The sequence below is a fragment of the Danio rerio genome, chromosome 14, assembly GCF_049306965.1.
Source record: "Danio rerio strain Tuebingen ecotype United States chromosome 14, GRCz12tu, whole genome shotgun sequence".
Taxonomy (NCBI): Eukaryota; Metazoa; Chordata; class Actinopteri; order Cypriniformes; family Danionidae; genus Danio; species Danio rerio.
In genome coordinates, this window is record NC_133189.1 from 50889465 (window position 1) to 50909486 (window position 20022).

Below are 20022 nucleotides of genomic sequence, written 5' to 3' on the forward strand. Positions count from 1 at the left end.
CAAACATGAACAATTCCACTATTAATACTATTAAACTATTACAGAGTCTTATAAATCGGAGAATCTTGATCATCATCAATGTCAAAAAATTACATTTAAAAGTCTATCAAACAAAAATCTATTAAAGAAATACATGGCAATGTTTTAATGCATATGCAAATAAAAAAAAAAAGTTTACTTTTTTTAAATTGTGATGCGCTAAAATGCTGAATTAGGAGAGAGGATATTTTTGCTCTAGTAACTATTTTCCAATATTACCATAAATAATAACAATTACTATAAAAAAAAAAAAAAAAAAAAAAAAATATATATATATATATATATATATATATATCAGAGTTTAATTGAACACAAAAACCACACACACACACACACACACACGCATATATATATATATATATATATATATATATATATATATATATATATATATATATATATATATATATATATATATATATATTTCAATTAATTTATTTATATTTTTATTTATATTTATGAATATTTATATTTTTATATTCCTATTTATTATTATTTATTTAATTAATTATTTTATTTATATTTTTATTTATATGTATTTAATATTTTTTATTTATATTGGTTTATTTTTATTTATTTATTTATGTTTTTAATAATATTTATTTTAATTTATTTATTTATATATATATTCATAATATATGTTTATATTTAGTTTAGTTTATTAATCCTCTTAGGGCACTTCATTCAGACATGGTGGTGCTTTACATAAAGTATAACAAGAATGACACACAATAAACATCTTTATTTATGTTTATATTATTTGCATTTATTGGTGTGTGTGTGTGTGTATATATATATATATATATATATATATATATATATATATATATATATATATATATATATATATATATATATATATATATATATATATATGATATATGATGCAATTTTGACTCAGAAATGGCTAGTAAATTGTCTAGTAAAAAAATGGCTACTAAAAAAGTCTGTTTAAGTGCCTGTTTAATAAAAAATTTGAGAAATATCTAATTAAGTTAAATATTTACCTTAAGCAGATTAAACGGATATTATAGCAGAGCCGTATAACTGAACGTATCCCAGTTAGCATTACAACAGACATCGAATATATATGATTGATCAATAAAGAATAGATCTAGTCTACTTTACAAGCTCTTATTTCTCTCTCTTTTGTTATTTATGTTCAATGAGCCCTTTCCTTACCCTTTCAGTGTGTGTTTCTCCTTATATCCCGCTCTGCTCCTGTGTTTTCCCTAACGAGGCCGCAGAAAAGCCTGGTCACTCAATCCTGCAGTTTTACATTTCGGGTTTTGTCGTCAGTCCCTTCGTCTCCCCGTCTGACGCACAAATACACCACTATTTTATCTCCTCTTTCATTTTCCGTAAGCGAGCTTTCTCCAGCTCTTTATCCATACATTATACATTAGGTGAAGTGGACAGACAGACAGACAGACAGAGAGGAGATTTCAGATTTCATGCTGAAGTCAGTAGATCTGCTTAAATATGATCAGCTGAGAGGAGTAGAGGTGTTGGGAAGTACATTTCAATTCACTGATCAACAGTGTACAAAGTGATTCAACCCAGGTTCATTATTGAAGCATACCTCTATATACATTTCTGGAGATCACAAAATACGTCCCAGGAGCTACTTTTTTTGAAGTCACATAAATCCACCAGAGGCCGCTGTCGACTGACTGACTGACCGACCGATCTCCCCGAGCACCTCCTTCTCTAAACCCAACCAATAGTGTTTTCAAAAGCACCGATTTACCCACCCACCACCTTCCCTAAATGTAACCGACAGTTTTAAAAGGCAATCCAGAAAAAGAAAAGCCCTCGCGGCAGCCTGTTTTTTACCACATTCTCACCGTTTTTTACTTGTTTATTTTACTTTTTGCCTTCTGTTTTTGTCTTACCCACTTTCTGCAACCATTCTTCGCTGGACTCGAACCCCGTTGTTGCGGCTAACTCCTTTCTGCGATTCAAGTCCGCCAGCATACATGGTGAGCCTCTGAGCAAAATGGTAACCGCGATAAAGCCGTCTACGCAAAGGTAGCGATCAGTTGGTAGTGCATAAAGAAACAAGCCATCGTTACCATCATACTGCCGCTTGGGTTAGTTTTAAAGATAAAATGCAGCCATACGCAGCTCTGGCTACATAGTTTGCGCTCTCCAGAAATGTATACAGGGATACGTTTTCACAATGTGTCTGTGTTTGAGTAACTACACTATAAAAAAAGTTGACTTAACTTAAAATTTTAAGGCAACCAGCTTCAGAACATTTTTGAGTTTACTCAAGTTAAATCGAGTCAAGTGCTTGGGTTGAAAGTCGAGTCATCTCAAAAAAGCGAGTCAACTTTTCTTTTTTTTTACGTTTACAATGTATAGTTACTGTAACTAAATTACTTTTTCGTAGATTTATCTTTTGGTCATTTAATTAGTTACTTTTAATATACTTGCTAAAATGGTTACTGCAATGTAAAAAATACTGGTTGCCTTAAATTTTTAAGCTGAATCAAATCAACCATTTTATTATCAGCAAGTTAGAAAATGATTAACAAGTTTAATGCTTTACAAGGAACTAAAAACCTATGTTGTCATGACTAATTGATCATATAATTTTTACAGTGTGTAAATAAATACAACCGTTCAGTGTAAATCAGTTAAGAGGAGCAGAGTGGGTGTAATTTTTTGCATCGTTTTGCAGAACAATTTTCAATTACAGATCTAATAAATGTAACATTTAGTCACATGTGATGTAAATCAAAAACCCATGACTTTAAGCCATTTTAAATGATAATTTAACAAAAAAAGCCATTTAAATAAACTATTTTTCTTTTATTTTTTCTATTAATATTATTAAAATTAATGAATGTAACTTATTAAACGAATCAGTAAACAAAAAGTAGTCAAATAATACTATTGTACTGTAAAGATAAAATACAATCATTCATTGATTCATTGATTCATTCATTTATTTTCCTTCGGCTTAGTCGCTTTATTCATCAGGGGTCATCACAGCGGAATAAACCACCTTATCCAGTATATGTTTTACACAGCGGATGTCCTTCTAGCTGCAACCCAGTGCTGGGAAACACCCATACACACTTGCATTCACACACATACACTACAGTTAATTTAGTGTATTCAGTTCACCGATAGCGCATGTCTGTGGGGGAAACCGGAGCACCCGGAGGAAACCCACGCCAACACGGGGAGAACATGCAAACTTCACACAAAAATGCCAACTGACCTAGCCGGGGCATGAAACAGCAACCTTCTTGCTTTGAGGCAACAGTGCTAACCACTAAGCCACCGTATTGCCAACAATTATTAATAATATTTATTATTATTTTTAAGAATATTTAAAAATGTTTCTTACATTTTACAATTACGTTTAATTACAATTTTTGTACTGCAAAATTAAAAACAGGAATTTAATAATAGCAATAAATCAACAAAGGCAACAATAATAATTGACTTATATAACAGCAGTTTCTTCTATGTAATTGTATTTAATTTCTTTCTTGATTTATGCTTAATCATGTATCAAATCTAACTTTTGTTGTTGTTTGTAAACGTGTGTTTACGGTACCAAAGTCACATTTGATCTGCTTATTTAAGCTTACAGTGTATGTGTGTGTGTGTGTGTGTGTGTGTGTGTGTGTGTGTGTGTGTGTGTGTGTGTGTGTGTGTGTGTGTGTGTGTGTGTGTGTGTGTGTGTGTGTGTGTGTGTGTGTGTATACAAACAATCAATAGGCCATGACAACAAAAACATTTTGTTACTATAACTTATTTTAGTAAATTTAAACAGGCTTCAAATTATTTGTTTTAGGATGAAAGGAATTGTTTATTCGATTCAACGTAAAAATCGAAGGCAGCAACAATTTTAACTGCAGTTTGGTTTAAATATAATTCGTTTATAGTTTTCCAAAGTCTTAATTTTATTCTAATGGGACCAATAACAACCTCATTTCTTCATATGAAAATGCTATGCTAACTCTTTGATTTTTATCATATATATATATATATTTTTTACAGTGTATAAAATGTCATTCGATATTTATTTTTTAATTATTATTATTATTAATTTGATTATTATTATTATTATTAATATTATTATTATTATTATTATTAATATTATTATTGTCTCACTTTATTTTCATGTTAAAATCTAATTAAAATAATGAAAAACATTTGTTGTTATTATTTTTTAATCATATCTGTTTACATTGTACAAAGTGTAATTTCATAAGAATATTTTATCATTATTATTATTTTATTTTTATTTAGTTTTTTATTATCGTCATTATGGCCACACTTTATTTTCATATTGAAGTTTGATTAAAAATGAAATAAGTTAAAACATTTGTTGGCTTAATTTTTTATTTTATACATATTTACAGTGTATAAAGTGCCATTTTGCATAATTCCTTATTATAATTAACATATTATTGTCACGCTTTATTTTCATGTAAAATTCATGCTAGTTACAAAACAAACTTTTAGCTCAAAAACTACTGATTAGCTTCTTATTGATAGTTATTAAGGTAGTTTTAAAGTAGGTATTAGTTATTGGGTGAGATTATAGGGATGTAAAATAAGATCATATTTTATAAGTGCTAATAAACAGTTAATATCTTAATAATAGGCAGGTAATAAGCCTGTGTGAATTGTTACTTAAACTGAAGTGTTACCCTTATTATTATTACTATTATTATTTAACTATATTATACTACCACTGAAGCTTCTTATCTCACAAATCCAATGCAATCTAGAAAGCAGCCAGTAACTCAGACAGAAAAGGACAACGGAAAGATAAGGAGAGAAAGGTATCGGATCAGATTGAGTGTCACTCCCGAATGTTAGACGTCCAGAAAGCAGACATGGTATCCTTCAGTTCTCTTTCTTGCCCCGCCGGATAAAACAGACCCGGGCAGAGCAGAAGCAGCACATACTGAGGACTTCGACAGATCAGCAATGACCAAGAGAAACTTATCAGATGTGTTTTACTCCTGATTCATCTTTGTGAGGGGCATAACAAAAGAAAACTGAACGAAAGAAAGATGTGCAAAACAGAAGTGGCTTTAACATGATTTGGAGGAAAATGAGCACATGCAGCTTATAACTCAGCTTGGGTGACTGAATGCCTGAAGGGAATTTAATGAGAGAGTAATAAAGCAATTGCAGAGGGAAACTTCAGAAAGGCACAGGTACAGGGAGGGGTGAAGCAGGTGTAGTCTTACGGAGCGAAAGAGAGAGAGAAAGAAGAGGCAGAGAGAGAGGTGCGGGTTCACTGTCGCCGAGATGTTCATGATTATTCGAGAAGGATCAGCCCCAGGAGCAGGAGGCACCGGCGGCATGAGCGCTCCACCTGAGAGAACCGCCAAACAGGTACAGATCATGATTAGACTAACCTGGAGATTAAGTCTGGACTTAACAAATGAATAGTCTGGTTAAAGAGGTAGTTCACCCCAAAATGAAAATGTTGTCACCCTTGAGTAGTGCTGAACTTTTCTGTTTTTGTTTTTTCTGTTGAATACAAAAAGTATTGTGAATAATGCTGGAAATCTGTAACCATTCGTTTCTATATGATTAGTTTTTTCTGGAATGGAAGTAAATCAGACAAACCTGGAGACAGTATTCTGCTTAAAGGGATAGTTCACCCAAAAATGTATATTTAGTCACCCTTGAGTGGTTCTGAATGTTAATGTTTTTGTATTTTATTTGTTGAGCACAAAAGAAAATGTTTTGAAAAATGCTGGAAATCTGTAACCATTCATTTCTAGAGGGTTTGTTTTTCCTAGAATGGAGGTCAGTCAGACTAACCTGAAGATTGTATTCTGCTTAAGGGCATAGTTCACCCAACAATCGATTTTTACTCACTCTGGAGTGGTTCCGAACCTTTATGTTGAACACAAAAGAAGAAATTTTGAAAAATGCTGGAAATCTGAAACCATTGACTTTTATAGTGTTTGTCTTTCCTAGAATGGAAGACTATCAGTCTATCCTGGAGATTGAGTTTTGACTTCAGCAAATGAGTGTAGTCTTCTTAAAGGGATAGTTCACCCAGAAATTAATATTTAGTCGCTCTCTAGCGGTTCCAAACTTTTTTGTTTTTGTTTTTTTCTGTTGAACACAAAATAAGATATTTTGAAAAATGCTGGAAATCTTTAACCACTGACTTTCATAGTGTTTGTATCTAATAGAATGGAAGTCAGTCTGAATAACCTAAAGATTGAATTCTGCTTAAAGTGATAGTTCACCCAAAAATTAATATTTACCCTCGGGTTGTTCTGAACTTTTATGTTTTTGTATTTTTTTTTTTTTTGTTTGTTTAACACAAAAGAAGATATTTTGAAAAATGCTGAAAATCTGTAACCATTGACTTTCATTGTTTGTTTCTTCCCGAATGGAAGTCCATGAGACTAAGATTAAACTTTGACGTGAACAAATGTATGTAAGCGCTGAATGCAAACTGCTTAAAGCAGTTCAGCCAAAGATGAAAATTTAGTCACCCTCGACTGGTTGCAAACTTTTATGATTGTTTTTTCTTTAGTTGAACACAAAAGAAGACATTTTGAAAAACGCTGGAAATATGTAACCACTGACTTTCATTGTATTTAATTATCCTAGAATAAAAGTCTATGAGATAAGCTGGAGATTGAGTTTTGACTTGAGCAAATGAATGTAATCTGATTAAGGGGATAGTTCACCCAGAAATTAATATTTACTCACTCTGGAGTGGTTCCAAACTTTTGTTGAACACAAAAGACGATATTTTGAAAAATGCTGGAAATATGTAACCACGGACTTCCACATTGTTTATCCTAGAATAGAAGTCAAAGAGACAAACCTGGAGATGAACTAATGACTTGAACATATTACTGTAAACTGGTCAAAAGGGATAGTTCATCCAGAAATTAATATTTAGTTACCCTCGAGTGGTTCTGAACTTTTATGTTTTTGTATTTTTTCTGTTAAACACAAAAGAAGATATTTAGAAAAATGCTGGAAATCTGTAACAATTCATTTCTATAAGGTTTGTTTTTCCTAGAACGGAGGTCAGTCAGACTAACCTAGAGATTGTATTCTGCTTAAAGGGATAGTTCACCTAAAAATGAATATTTACTCACCCTCAAGTGGCTCTGAACTTTTCTGTTTTTGTTTTTGTCTGTTGAGCACAAAAGAAGATATTTTTTAAAAAATGCTGGAAATCTTTAACTATTGACACCCATAGTTTTTGTTTCTCCTAAGTCAGTCAGACTAACCTGGAGATAAATCTTGAGTTGAACAATTTAATTTAAGCTCTAAATCTAGTGGTTAAAAGGATAGTTCAGCCAGAAATTAATATTTACTCACCGTTGAGTCGAGAAATTCCAAACTTTTATGTTGAACACAAAAGAAGATATTTTGAAAAATGCTGGAAATATGTAACCATTGACTTTCATTGTATTTGATTATCCTAGAATAAAAGTCTATGAGATAAGCTGGAGATTGAGTTTTGACTTGAGCAAATGAATGTAATCTGATTAAGGGGATAGTTCACCCAGAAATGAATATTTACTCACTCTGGAGTGGTTCCAAACTTTTGTTGAACACAAAAGACGATATTTTGAAAAATGCTGGAAATATGTAACAACTGACTTCCACATTGTTTATCCTAGAATAGAAGTCAAAGAGACTAACCTGAAGATGAACTAATGACTTGAACATATTACTGTAAACTGGTCAAAAGGGATAGTTCACCCAGAAATTAATATTTAGTTACCCTCGAGTGGTTCTGAACTTTTATGTTTTTGTATTTTTTCTGTTAAACACAAAAGAACATATTTAGAAAAATGCTGGAAATCTGTAACAATTCATTTCTGTAAGGTTTGTTTTTCCTAGAACGGAGGTCAGTCAGACTAACCTAGAGATTGCATTCTGCTTAAAGGGATAATTCACCCAAAAATGAATATTTACTCACCCTCAAGTGGCTCTTAACTTTTCTGTTTTTGTTTTTGTCTGTTGAACACAAAAGAAGATATTTAAAAAAAAATGCTGGAAATCTTTAACCATTGACATCCATAGTGTTTGTTTCTCCTAAGTCAGTCAGACTAACCTGGAGAATGAATCTTGAGTTGAACAATTTAATTTAAGCTCTAAATTTAGTGGTTAAAAGGATAGTTCAGCCAGAAATTAATATTTATTCACCGTTGAGTCGAGAAATTCCAAACTTTTATGTTGAACACAAAAGAAGATATTTTGAAAAATGCTGGAAATCTTTAACCATTGACTTTCATAGTGTTTGTTTCTCCTACAGTGGAAGTCAATCAGACAAACCTGGAAATTGAGTTTGGACTTGTCTTGAACTAATGAATGTAAGCTCTGAATGCAGTCTGGTTAAAGAGATATTTCACCAAAAAAATGAAAATTTATTCATCATCGAATTGAATGGTTCCAAAGTTTTATGTTGAAAAGAAAAGAAGATATTTTGAAAAATGTCGAAAATCTGTAACCATTGACTTCTATAGTGTTTGTTTCCTCTAGAATGGAAGTCAATCAGACTAACCTGGAGATTGAGTTTTGACCTGAACAAGTGAATGTAGTCTGGTTAAAGGGATAGTTCACCTAAAAATGATTATTCAGTCACCCTTGAGTGGTTCTAAACTTGTGTTTATTCCTCTGTTGAACTCAAAAAGATGTTTTGAAAAATGCTGTAACCATTGACTTCTATAGTGTTTGTTTAATAGTAGTGAATGGTTACAGATTTTCAGCATTTGACAAAATATCTTCTTTTGTGTTCAACGGAGGAAAGAAACTCAAAGTTTGGATCCACTTGAGAGTAAATATTGAGTACATTTTGAATTTTGTGTGAATATCATGTTTAAGGTGAACTGTAAAAAATGAAATAAATATCTGGCAGAATATTAGCAGAGACTTTTCAGATAAAACGAGTCTTGATTTAACAAATCTGACCATAAAATCAGTCATTTTTGGAAACTGAAATGTTGTATGTCATCTAAAAGCTCAATAAATAAGCTTTTCATTGAGGTATGGTTTAATATAAGATAATATTTGGTAGAAGGGCAACACGATGGCTCAGTGGTCAGCTCTGTTGCCTCACAGCAAGAAGGTCGCTGGTTCAAGCCCTGGCTGGGTCAGTTAGCATTTCTATGTGTAGTTTTCATGTTCTCCCCATGTTGGCGTGGGTTTCCTACGGGTGCTCCGGTTTCCCCCACAGTCCAAACGCATGCGCTGAAGGTGAATTGAATAAGCTAACATGGCTGTAGTGTATGTGTATGAATGCAAGAGTGTATGGGTGTTTCCCAGTACTGCGTTGCGACTGGAAGGGTACACGCTGGTTAAAACATATGCTGGAATAGTTGGTGGTTCATTCCACGGTGGCAACCTCTGATAAAAAAAGGCCTGGCTAACCTGAAGAAAAATGAATGAATGAATATTTAGTTAAAATACAACTATTTTTAAATTTGTTAAAAAAAAAACTCTAAATACTGAGATAATCACCCATAAACACAATGGTATATCACTCTAATTCATATGTTTTATTCAATTTAGTTATCTTAAATTGGTTTTTAAATGTTTAAATTATCGTGTTCCTGTTTTGTGAGCTAATCAATCGGCATCAAACCTCCCACAGAGTTACACGGGCAACTGCTAATGGTGACTGTCTAGTGCCAAAGTGTAAGACCTCGTTTGGTCAATCTGTCTTCTCTGTAAAGGGAGCCAAACTGTGGAATGATTTACCGGTTAACTTAAAATCAGAAAGTAATATAAATATTTTTAGTAGTGCTCTTAAAAAGTGGTTAAAAACAAAACAGCAGTGTTTGCACAAATAGGCTACTGTTAGTTTGTTGGATCATGTCGCCTTTGCTTTTGCCTGCAGTAATTTTATGTAAATAATTGTAATGGTGTGTATGTCTTTATTATATTTCCATTTTGTCAATTTTTAAGCCTCCTGTGGACAGGTGTTGAGATTTAGCAAGTTTGCTAAAACACTTAAACAAATGCATTTAGTTGTCCAGTGTAATTGTGATGTCCATGTCAAATAAAAATAATTAAAAAGTGTGTGTATATATATATATATATCTATATATATATATATTAAAAATATATTTAGTTTATATCCTTTTATTGTATACTAAAAGTTGATATTGCATCGCTAATTTTGACTTATACAAAGGATTTTTGGCTGTTCTTACAAATATAGCCTTGAAACATTAGACTTGTTTAGTTATCCAAGGTCACAAATGGTCTTAAGTAACTTGATTGATTGACAGTATGTTGCAAAAGAAAAAAACATTTGGTTGGGCCAATAAATTGAATTATACTGAATTGGGATAAAAGTTATGTTAATAATGATGATATGCTTTGCACATTAAAACTGTGCGACATATCAAAATAATGCCGCAATTGTGCATATCGCAATATACATATAGAATGATAGTTTGATTATGAAATATATTTGAGATATTTTTGGATATATTTATGTCTGTCATCCATTTTTTTGCATAAGAGACATGGACTTTACTGTATAGAAAGATGTTTTTTTATATGCTTGTTTTATGTGTTACTGACCGGGAGAGAGGAGTATTCCCCCAACATTCCCCAATAGCTCCAGTTTGGTTATTTTTTTGGTAGCTAAATAAGGATGGAAACGTTATCAATAGACAGTAACTAGCTGTTCTAGAATGTTGCAGAAAGGTTTTTTTGTAGCAACTTAAAACTTAGAGCATTCTGGGAACGTTCTTCTAACCTAGCTCGATATAAGAAAAGTCTACAGACTTTTTTGTGACATGAGACATAAAGTTCCTTTACAAGTTGTTCTCATGTTTGGAAGGTAAAGGTTAAAATCTCTCAGTTTTAGCTCCTTCCACAATCAGCAACCGATGTTCTGACTCCGCCCACCATGTGTTTTATTATTTATTTAAATACAACACACATTCTAATCAACCTGTGTGAGCTTCACTCCCTTTATCTAGCTTACAATTGCAATTATGAGTATAATTAGTTATGTAAAAATATCCCCGGATGCTAATCAATCATCATTTACCAATGTCTAATCTCCTGTGTCTCCTGACAGGTCCAGGCCGCAATTAAGAAGAAGGTGGAGAAACAGAGGAGGCAAAGTGAAACGGGCCTGTCAGAGGCATTTAACAGCAATACAAGACCCAAAATGGCCCAGAAAAAAAAACAGCCTGTTCAGCCTCCCCGCAAAGCTGGAGACGGAGAGGACGAGGAGGAGGAAGTGGAGCCTGTGGAGGCTGAAGAGACTGAGGAACCCAAGGAGAAGGAGGATTCTGACCTCGGACCCATCGTGGAGTCTGTTTTTGGTCCGGTAAGAGCACCACCTGCAGGCCATCATTCATATTTACATATGCACAATGTGTTCGAGTCCTCCCAGTATTGAAGGTAAACATCATCATGACGCAATGATAAAAAAGCAAACACACAAGATGGGATATTTGATTGTCATCTCACCCTTTCTATTATGCTATGTATATATATATATATATATATATATATATATATATATATATATATATATATATATATATATATATATATATATATATACATACATACATACATACATACATACACACACACACACACACACACACACACTACCTGACAAAAATCTTGTCGTCGATTCCAGTTGTAAGAGAAACAAATAATAACTTGGCTTCTAGTTAATAATTTGGAAAAGTGGCAGAAGGTTGATTTATCAGATGAATCATCTGTTGAGCTGCATCCCGATCATCACAAATACTGCAGAAGACCTACTGGACACCCACATGCACCCAAGATTCTCACAGAAATCAAGTTTGGAGAAATCATAGTTTGGGGTTACATTCAGTATGGGGGTGTGCGAGAGATCTGCAGAGTGGATGGCAACATCAACAGCCTGAGGTATCAAGACATTTGTGCTGCCCATTACATTACAAACCACAGGAGAGGGCAAATTCTTCAGCAGGATAGTGCCCCTCCTCATACTTCAGCCTCCACATCAGTTCTTGAAAGCAAAGAAGGTCAAGCTGCTGCAGTATTGGCCAGCCCAGTCACCAGACATAATCATTATTGAGCATGTCTGGGGTAAGATGAAGGAGGAGGCATTGAAGATGAATCCAAAGACTCTTGATGAGCTCTGGGAGTCCTGCATGAACACTTTCTTTGCCTCCAGATGACTTTATTAATAAGTGATTTGAGTCATTGCAGAGATGTATGGATGCAGTCCTCCAAGCTCATGATGGAGTCAGACACAATATTCATTCTGTCTCCACTGCAGGATGACTTTATATTCTATACTGGACATTATTTCTGTTATGTGACAAGACTTTTGTCTAAGCAAAGTCAGACCTTACTGTCCTAATCAAATAATTAATAATAATTAATCTAGAGGCCTTTGCCTTACAAATAAGCCACTTCTACCAAGTAATCAACCATAAGTCATTATTTGTTGTTCCTATATCTTGGATAGGTGACAAGACTTGTGTCCAGTAGTGTGTGTATATGTATGTGTATATATTTATATTATTTAAATTGTGTTTAAAACAATAGTTTTAACAACTTATTTTTTTTTGTCATTGCCATGATGACAGTACAGAATGTTTTACTTCTTATTTTGTAAAATGCTAGTATTCAGCGTAAAGGGCAGTTTAAAGACTTAACTAAATTAATTAGGATAACAACACAAGTTAAGTTAACAAGACAATTTCTTCAGAAAGATTGGGCAATTTTGGTTTTTTTTTTCTGTAGCCAATCTTACAAAATTGTTTAACCACTTGGTCCCAAGCTAGCATCACTTCTTTGAAGCCACTTGAATCATTGTACAAACAATCCTTAAAAACTCTTGATAAGAAATCAGTTCAGTTTCAGCATTGTTCAATATTAAAGAAATACAACATGCTTAGTTGGGAAAATTTTAGTAAATATGTGCACATTTGTTTAATGTTCAAGACCCTACATAACCCGACTTCAGAACTAAATCAGTATGTGAAAGTTAGAATAAACTACTAGAGGTGGTGAAAGTGGGAATTGTATAGGGTATATTCCGAAGCATGCTTTTAGGACTTTGAATTTGCCAGCAACCTGAGTTAAGCGCTTCCGGACAACTGTATGCCAATGTAAAAATTGATGTATTTAAGGTCAGTTTTCTTTAGTAATCAGCGATCTCCACTGACTGAGTGATATCCGATATAAAGTGGGTGTTAAATTGTACAAGAAGCACTGCATTAAATTACATTTTCCCCCACCATGTCTTTATAATATGAGCATTTATTTTACCCCAGTATATTCAATGGAGCTTCTGCGCCAGCCTGCCGATTCTGATGGGCATGTGCGAGTAAACAGCTTTTTGTCTTGATTTACGCTTGAGCAACTAAATGAATGCCAAAGTCTATTTAACTAAATGTATTTTAATTACATTACAACATCGATGCTGTAAAAGGAACCGTATAAAATGTAAAAAGTTCACAATAACAGGTCACCGGAAGTTTATCAGTATGGGAAACACACTAGCTCGTTAATTTAGTTAATTCAGTCAATTAATTAAAAGTTAATTCAGTCAGTTGGTATTTTTAGTAAAAGCTACTTGGGAATGAATATCCATCCCACCAACAATTAGAAGATCCTGCACTTTTCCTTCTTTTCAGTTTCATGATAAAAATTGGTCATTGTCAAATCAGCATTAGCACTGTATTCTTGACACTTATTTGTACTGTTTGTTTTTGGCTTTTTTGTCCTCTTATGCTGCCATAAATCTTATTTAGTTTTTATTTGTATTTATGATAGTGTTTTATATGTTATTATGCTGTGCTTCTATTTTAGTTGTGACTTTTTAACATTTTGTAAGGGGTCTAAAAATAGAAAATAGTCATTATTGGTTAATTCTGGCACATTTTACAGTAATGTTTATTAATGTTGAACCTGAAAACAAATACACTAAACCAGAGTTTTTCAAAGTCTAAGACAGTGGGCCTCCCTTTTGACACAACTTATCCATTGGCGCCCCCTCCTCCCAAACACGCACGCACACACACACAAAAAGTTCTGGAGGTTTTCCTGCTACTTCATCATGCTTGGTTTCAAGGTGTCGCCGAAGTTTAACGGGTCTCATGCTGTGCGCGTTCTGATCAGCTGTGTTGTCGCGCGCGTACTCGAGCGGAGTGGTCGTGCGCTTACTGAAGAACGGGACCAAGGTTGTGCCGCGTCGCGGGGGCACTTTTGATCATTTTGGAAGGGCACATTCTATCCAAGACTAAAAAGGGCATGTGCACTGCACAGGTTGAGCCCTATGTGTGCACGTGCCTGTTAGCAGGCATATACCTGTATTGGCGGGCTTGCCAAACAGAAGCGAATTCACAGCTATGGCCTTCTGGGTAAAAAAGGTTTTCTTATTTTTGACGTATTATTTTTTTAACTTTGTTTAATTAAAACGTTTAAAAATAATAAAAAAATACACATAATAATTAAACTTAATAATTGTATTTTTATTATATAATATTTTCCCGCGCCTCCCCTGACATGCTCTGGCGCCCCCCAGGGGAGGCGCGCCTCACACTTTGAAAACCTCTGCACTAAACTAATCTAAAAAAAAAAGTCTTTAAGGGGGGTAGCATTTACAGTTACAAAAAATAAATATATATATATATATATATATATATATATATATATATATATATATATATATATATATATATATATATATATTGGTTTTTATTCCAGCTAGACTAAAAGAAAGTCTTTCTCCAGAAGAAATGTATTAAAGCAAATACTGTACAAAAATTCCTTGATCTGTAAAACAATACATGAGGAAATATATGTATGCATTTTACAGGATTGTTAATTATTTTTGTCTTTAACCGTATGTGACATGGGCATAGCTCATAGCTACGTGTGTTAGCTACCGATTGAGCTCATGATCACACAGAGGAATGAAGTAGGCTCTGGAAACGAAGTCACTATGGTTGCCACTAATGTTTGATGGAAGAACATTTATTTACAACTGTGCTCAAAGCTATCCATCCAATCAGAATCAAGAATTTCAACACACCACAGAACAACTACTGATAACGCATGTCAGCTGTTAAGGATTCAGATTCAGGATTTTTCCATTGTGAGAAATGCACTTGTGTCCTGAAGTGAGTGAACTTCATTAGCAGAAAGGTGCTTAGGTGAGTGTCCGGCATGAGATGACAGGTTAAGGATCTGTCCTAACAAGCCCATCCTGCTCTTTAGCCTGCTGGTGTTGCGTTCCTGTACCGGGATAAGCTTGCGTCCAGAGCTAATCACCTGATATTGAGCAGTGAGCAAACCAGAAACCCAATCTTGCCCACTCACCTTTCTGGAAGAGGGATCATTGTTTCTTACTGTCATAATTATTTCATTGCCTTGGAGATATAGATAGCTGCAGGCTAATTTAGGTAGATGCATTCACTGCTGCCTATCCAAGTCAACATCTTTGCATGTGCACACTGTAAAAAGCAGTTAGTTGACTTTACTTAAAAATAGTGAGTAAACCTGTTGCGATTACACTGTAAAAAATGCAGGGTTCCACACAATTCCTTCATGTTCTACAGTACCAACACAAACTGATTAAGTTAATACACACCCATATACTGTATATATATATATATATATATATATATATATATATATATATATATATATATATATATATATATATATATACATTCATTTTCCTTTGGCTTTGTCTATTTATTCATCAGGGGTTGCCACAACATATGTTTTACTCAGCGGCAACCCAGTACTGGGAAATATCGATACAGACTCATTCACACACATGCACTTTGCTTTGGACAATTTAGTTTACTCAATTCACCTATAGTGCATGTCTTTAGACTGTGGGTGAAACCGAGCACCTGGAGGAAACCAACACCAGCACAGGGAGAACAAGCAAACTCCACACAGAAATGCCAACTGAGCCACTGTGTCACCCACATAAATATGAGTATATAATGTATATAATATATATTATTTGATATAAAATATTACATTAAGCTCATCAAGAAAATAAATAAATAGATATAAAACAAGATAAAAGGTTGCCCAACATATTCTCTCAATGATGCATAACCTCTGGAATTATGTAAATGTTAAATTATTTTAATTATATTGTCGTTGTGGAGAAAGCTAGCCATTTACTCCATTTTTTTAAAAGACCTAGCAGTTTTATTTTCATTTATTTAATTTTTTCTCTTTTATGGATGTATAATTTTCGTGGTGTACAATTTGGAATTAAAAATAAATATTTCAATAAATAAATAAATAAATAAATAAAAATAAAGTACCAAAACAATATTAAAAAATTAGTTAACAATTTGCCTTAATAATATTAGATAAGTGAACTATATGCATAATTATAAAAAATTGAGTCAACTTAACTGTTCCTACTTAAAATTGTTTTTTTTTAAGTAAAGTCAACATGTCACCTCTAAGGATTAAAATAATCCTGTATTAAAATAAGTAAATTAATAAATTCAAAATAAATATAAATAAAATATCTAAAATTCAAAAAGGGAGTTAACAAGTTGCCTTTATAATATAAGGTAAATGAACTGTGCATAATTATAAACATTATAGGTTGTCAACATAACTGTTTCTACTTAAAACTGATTTGTTTTTTATGTAAAGTCAACTTGTCGCTTTTAAGGCAATGAGTATTTAAATTAAATAGTTAGTTAAAAATAAATCTAAATTAAATATAAAAATACATTTAAAAAGTGATTAAACAAGTTGTCTTAACATTTAAGTAACTGTGCATAATTATAAAAATTAAGTCAACTTAACTGTTCCTACTTAACACTGTTTTTAGTTTCTTTTAAGTAAAGTCAACTTGTTGCTCTTAAAGCAAAGTATAAAAATAAATATAAAATAAATTAATTAAAAAATCACAATAAATATAAATAAAATATTACAATAAATTTAAAAAGTGAGTAAACAAGTTGCCTTAGCATTAAGTAAATGAACTAGTGTGTGTAATTATAAAATAAATAAATAAATAAATCAGTCAACCCTAATTTTTTCAACTTGTTGCATTTAAGACAATGAGTTTTAAAATAAATTAATTAATAAAGGTGACATGGTGGCTCAGTGGTTAGCACTGTCATACATATATAGTTGGCGGTTCATTCTGCTGTGGCGACCCTTGATGATAAGCAGAAGGAAAATTAACAAAATGTGTTATTAATTCAAAGCAAATATAAAAATTAAGTAAAAAAAATGAGTAAACAAGTTGTCTTAACATTTAGGTAAAAGAACTGTGCACACAAAATTAACTACTTTAAAATTGTTTTTTTAAATTAAGTTAAGGTGTCACTTAAGGCAATGAGTATTAAAATAGATATTAAAATAAATGAATTCTAAGTTAATCTAAATAAAGTATCTAAATAAATTCAAAAAGGGAGTAAACAAGTTGCCTTAACATTTTTAAATAAATGAACTGCATATTTATGAAAATTAAGTTGTCAACTTATTTCTTTCTACTTAATTTTTTTATTTTTTTTTAAGTCAGCTTCTCGGTTTTAAGGCAATGAGTATTAAAATAAATTATTTAATAAATTAAAAATAAATATAAATAAAATATTGCATTAAATTTATATGCATAATTATAAAAAGTTTATAACTTAACTGTTCCTACTTAATTTTTTATTTTTTTATTTTTTTTTAAGGTAAGGTTAACTTGTCGCTTTTAAGGCCATGAGTTTACCCACTTTTATTTTAAGTAAAGTAGCACATAAGTCTAAAGAACCGGAATTAAATTTGGAGGATGCATCAATTTTATTTTTTATTTGCATTTCCTCTGTAATGTTCACTAAAGCCCTCGTGGAAACTCTGTCCATCAAGTTACCAGCGAGCAAGATAAAGGGTTAAAACATTAGGTTGACTATAGTCTCACATCTGATTATCTTAAAGTCAATAAATAAAGCAGAGGATTAGAACTGGATACATGAGTTACTCTAGAGTTAAGCACAAGAGAGGGTTTTATTTCTACGTCCATTTAATAATGCATTCATTCAGCTTACACGTATGGCGCTTTTTAAAAACAAGAGACTCAAACTACAGAGAGGCTGATAACTTTGTTTTACACCGCAGACCAATTTAGACTTTGTTACTCCAATAAAATAGCTTTTTTATAAGCATAAATTCTAAAGAAAAGGCAGGGAGTGGCATGGTGGCTCAGTGGTTAGCACTGTTGCCTCACAGCAAAAAGGTCGCTGGTTCGAGTCCCAGCTGGGTCAGTTGGCATTTCTGTGTGGAGTTTGCATTTTTTCCCCGTGTTGGTTTGGGTTTACTCCAGGCGCTCCGGTTTCCCCCACTGTCCAAAGACATGCGCTATAGGTGAATTGGGTAACCAAAACCTAAATTAAATAACCAATTATATTGCCATTTATATTGTTACTGGATGGTAGCAAATTACTTATTGTATTTATTATTTTGAACTACTGTAAAGGACTTTTTTTCTGTCTCTGAAAGACTGACTCAGATTTTTGTTTGATTTTTAAATCTTAAGTAAAATATTTTCGTTTAATTCAGATGTTTTTTTTAATGTTAATTGATATATTTATATTTTTTTATTAATTTTAATGTTATTAATGACACTAAAACAATTTTATTTTGACCCACAGCACTACCTAGTGGCCATAAATGTATACTATTATAGTTTATGTTGTTAGATTTTTTTTTTACAATAAGTTTTCTATTTTTTTCACTTTAAAGTTTTAGTAAATTTATTGTGTTTTTCTCATGTTATTTTTTATATGCCTATATAGTTTTTTTTAAACATTTTCATTATATATGTAGTTAATATTATTATTTATAAAAATATATATAATATATAATATATATATATATATATAATTTTTACAATTATTGTAATAATTAAATATTTTGATTATTATTGGATTAAAATTATTATTATTTATATTATTATTATTATTATTAGGCTCGAACCAGCGACTTTCTTGCTGTGAGGCAACTGCACTACCTGCTACTTCACCACCGCGTTGCCTATTATTATTATAATTACTGTTATTATTATATTTTTTAAATTATTTTGGCCTGTTCCTCCTGACAGAATTGGTGTAACTGAGTTAGATTTGTTGACTGTCTTGCTCGCACAAGCTTTTTCAACTCTTCCCACAAGTTTTCTATAGGATTGAGATCAGGGCTTTGTGATGCCCACTCCAAAACATTCACTCTGTTGTCCCTAAAGCACATTTGAACTCATTTGGCAGTATGCTTAGGGTCATGGTCTGTTTGGAAGACCCATTTGTGGCCAAGTTAATTTCCTGGCCGATATCTTGAGATGTTGCTTCAGTATTTCTACAGAATATTCTTTCTTCATGATGCCATCTATGCTGTGAAGTGGACCAGTTCCACCTGCAGCATAACAGCCCTACAACATGATGCTGCCGCCCCCATACTTCACAGTTGAGATGGTGTTCCTAGGCTTGTAATCTTTCACCTTTGTCCTCCAAATGTAACACTGGTCATTATGGCCAAACAGTTCAATTTAAGTTCCATCAGACAACAGGACATGTCTTCAAACATTAATCAGTTTCCCAGTGTAATTTAGCAAATTGTAATCTGGCTTTTTTGTTGATTCTGGCTTGTTGATTTTCCCCATGTTGTCACAAAAGGAAGCAGCAGACACTTCCAAGACATTGACACCATCATCTGAGCTTTTTCAGAGGCATTTTAATCTTAATGTATGTAAACTTGATTTTCAAGAAAAGTTACAACAATTTCTCAAAAATATCTCCCTTATTATTCTGGTATTAAGTGTAACAGAAACACGTTTGATAATCCTAAATTACCTAAAAGACAATAAGTTTAGCCACATTAACAACTGACTTTTTAAAAAAAATGGTTATGTGCCTTTTAATACAGTGAATGTAAACTTCTGGTTTCAACTATATATATATATATATATATATATATATATATATATATATATATATATATATATATATATAT

At 32.4% G+C, this 20022-nt stretch overlaps 1 protein-coding gene across 2 annotated transcripts in view; it reads left to right on the forward strand.

Moving 5' to 3' along the window:
• Window positions 1-20022, forward strand: part of cabp2b (calcium binding protein 2b) — a 75922-nt gene that overhangs the window by 38061 nt on the left and 17839 nt on the right. Inside the window, exons 1-2 of one of the 2 annotated variants that reach the window (XM_021481261.3) lie at window positions 4772-5412; window positions 11105-11359. In XM_021481261.3, the coding sequence (XP_021336936.1) occupies window positions 5326-5412; window positions 11105-11359 (342 nt within the window). In that variant the 5' untranslated portion in view covers window positions 4772-5325. Of the gene's footprint in view, window positions 1-4771; window positions 5413-11104; window positions 11360-20022 lie in introns of those variants that run through there. The other variant, XM_021481262.3, reaches the window with a different exon arrangement.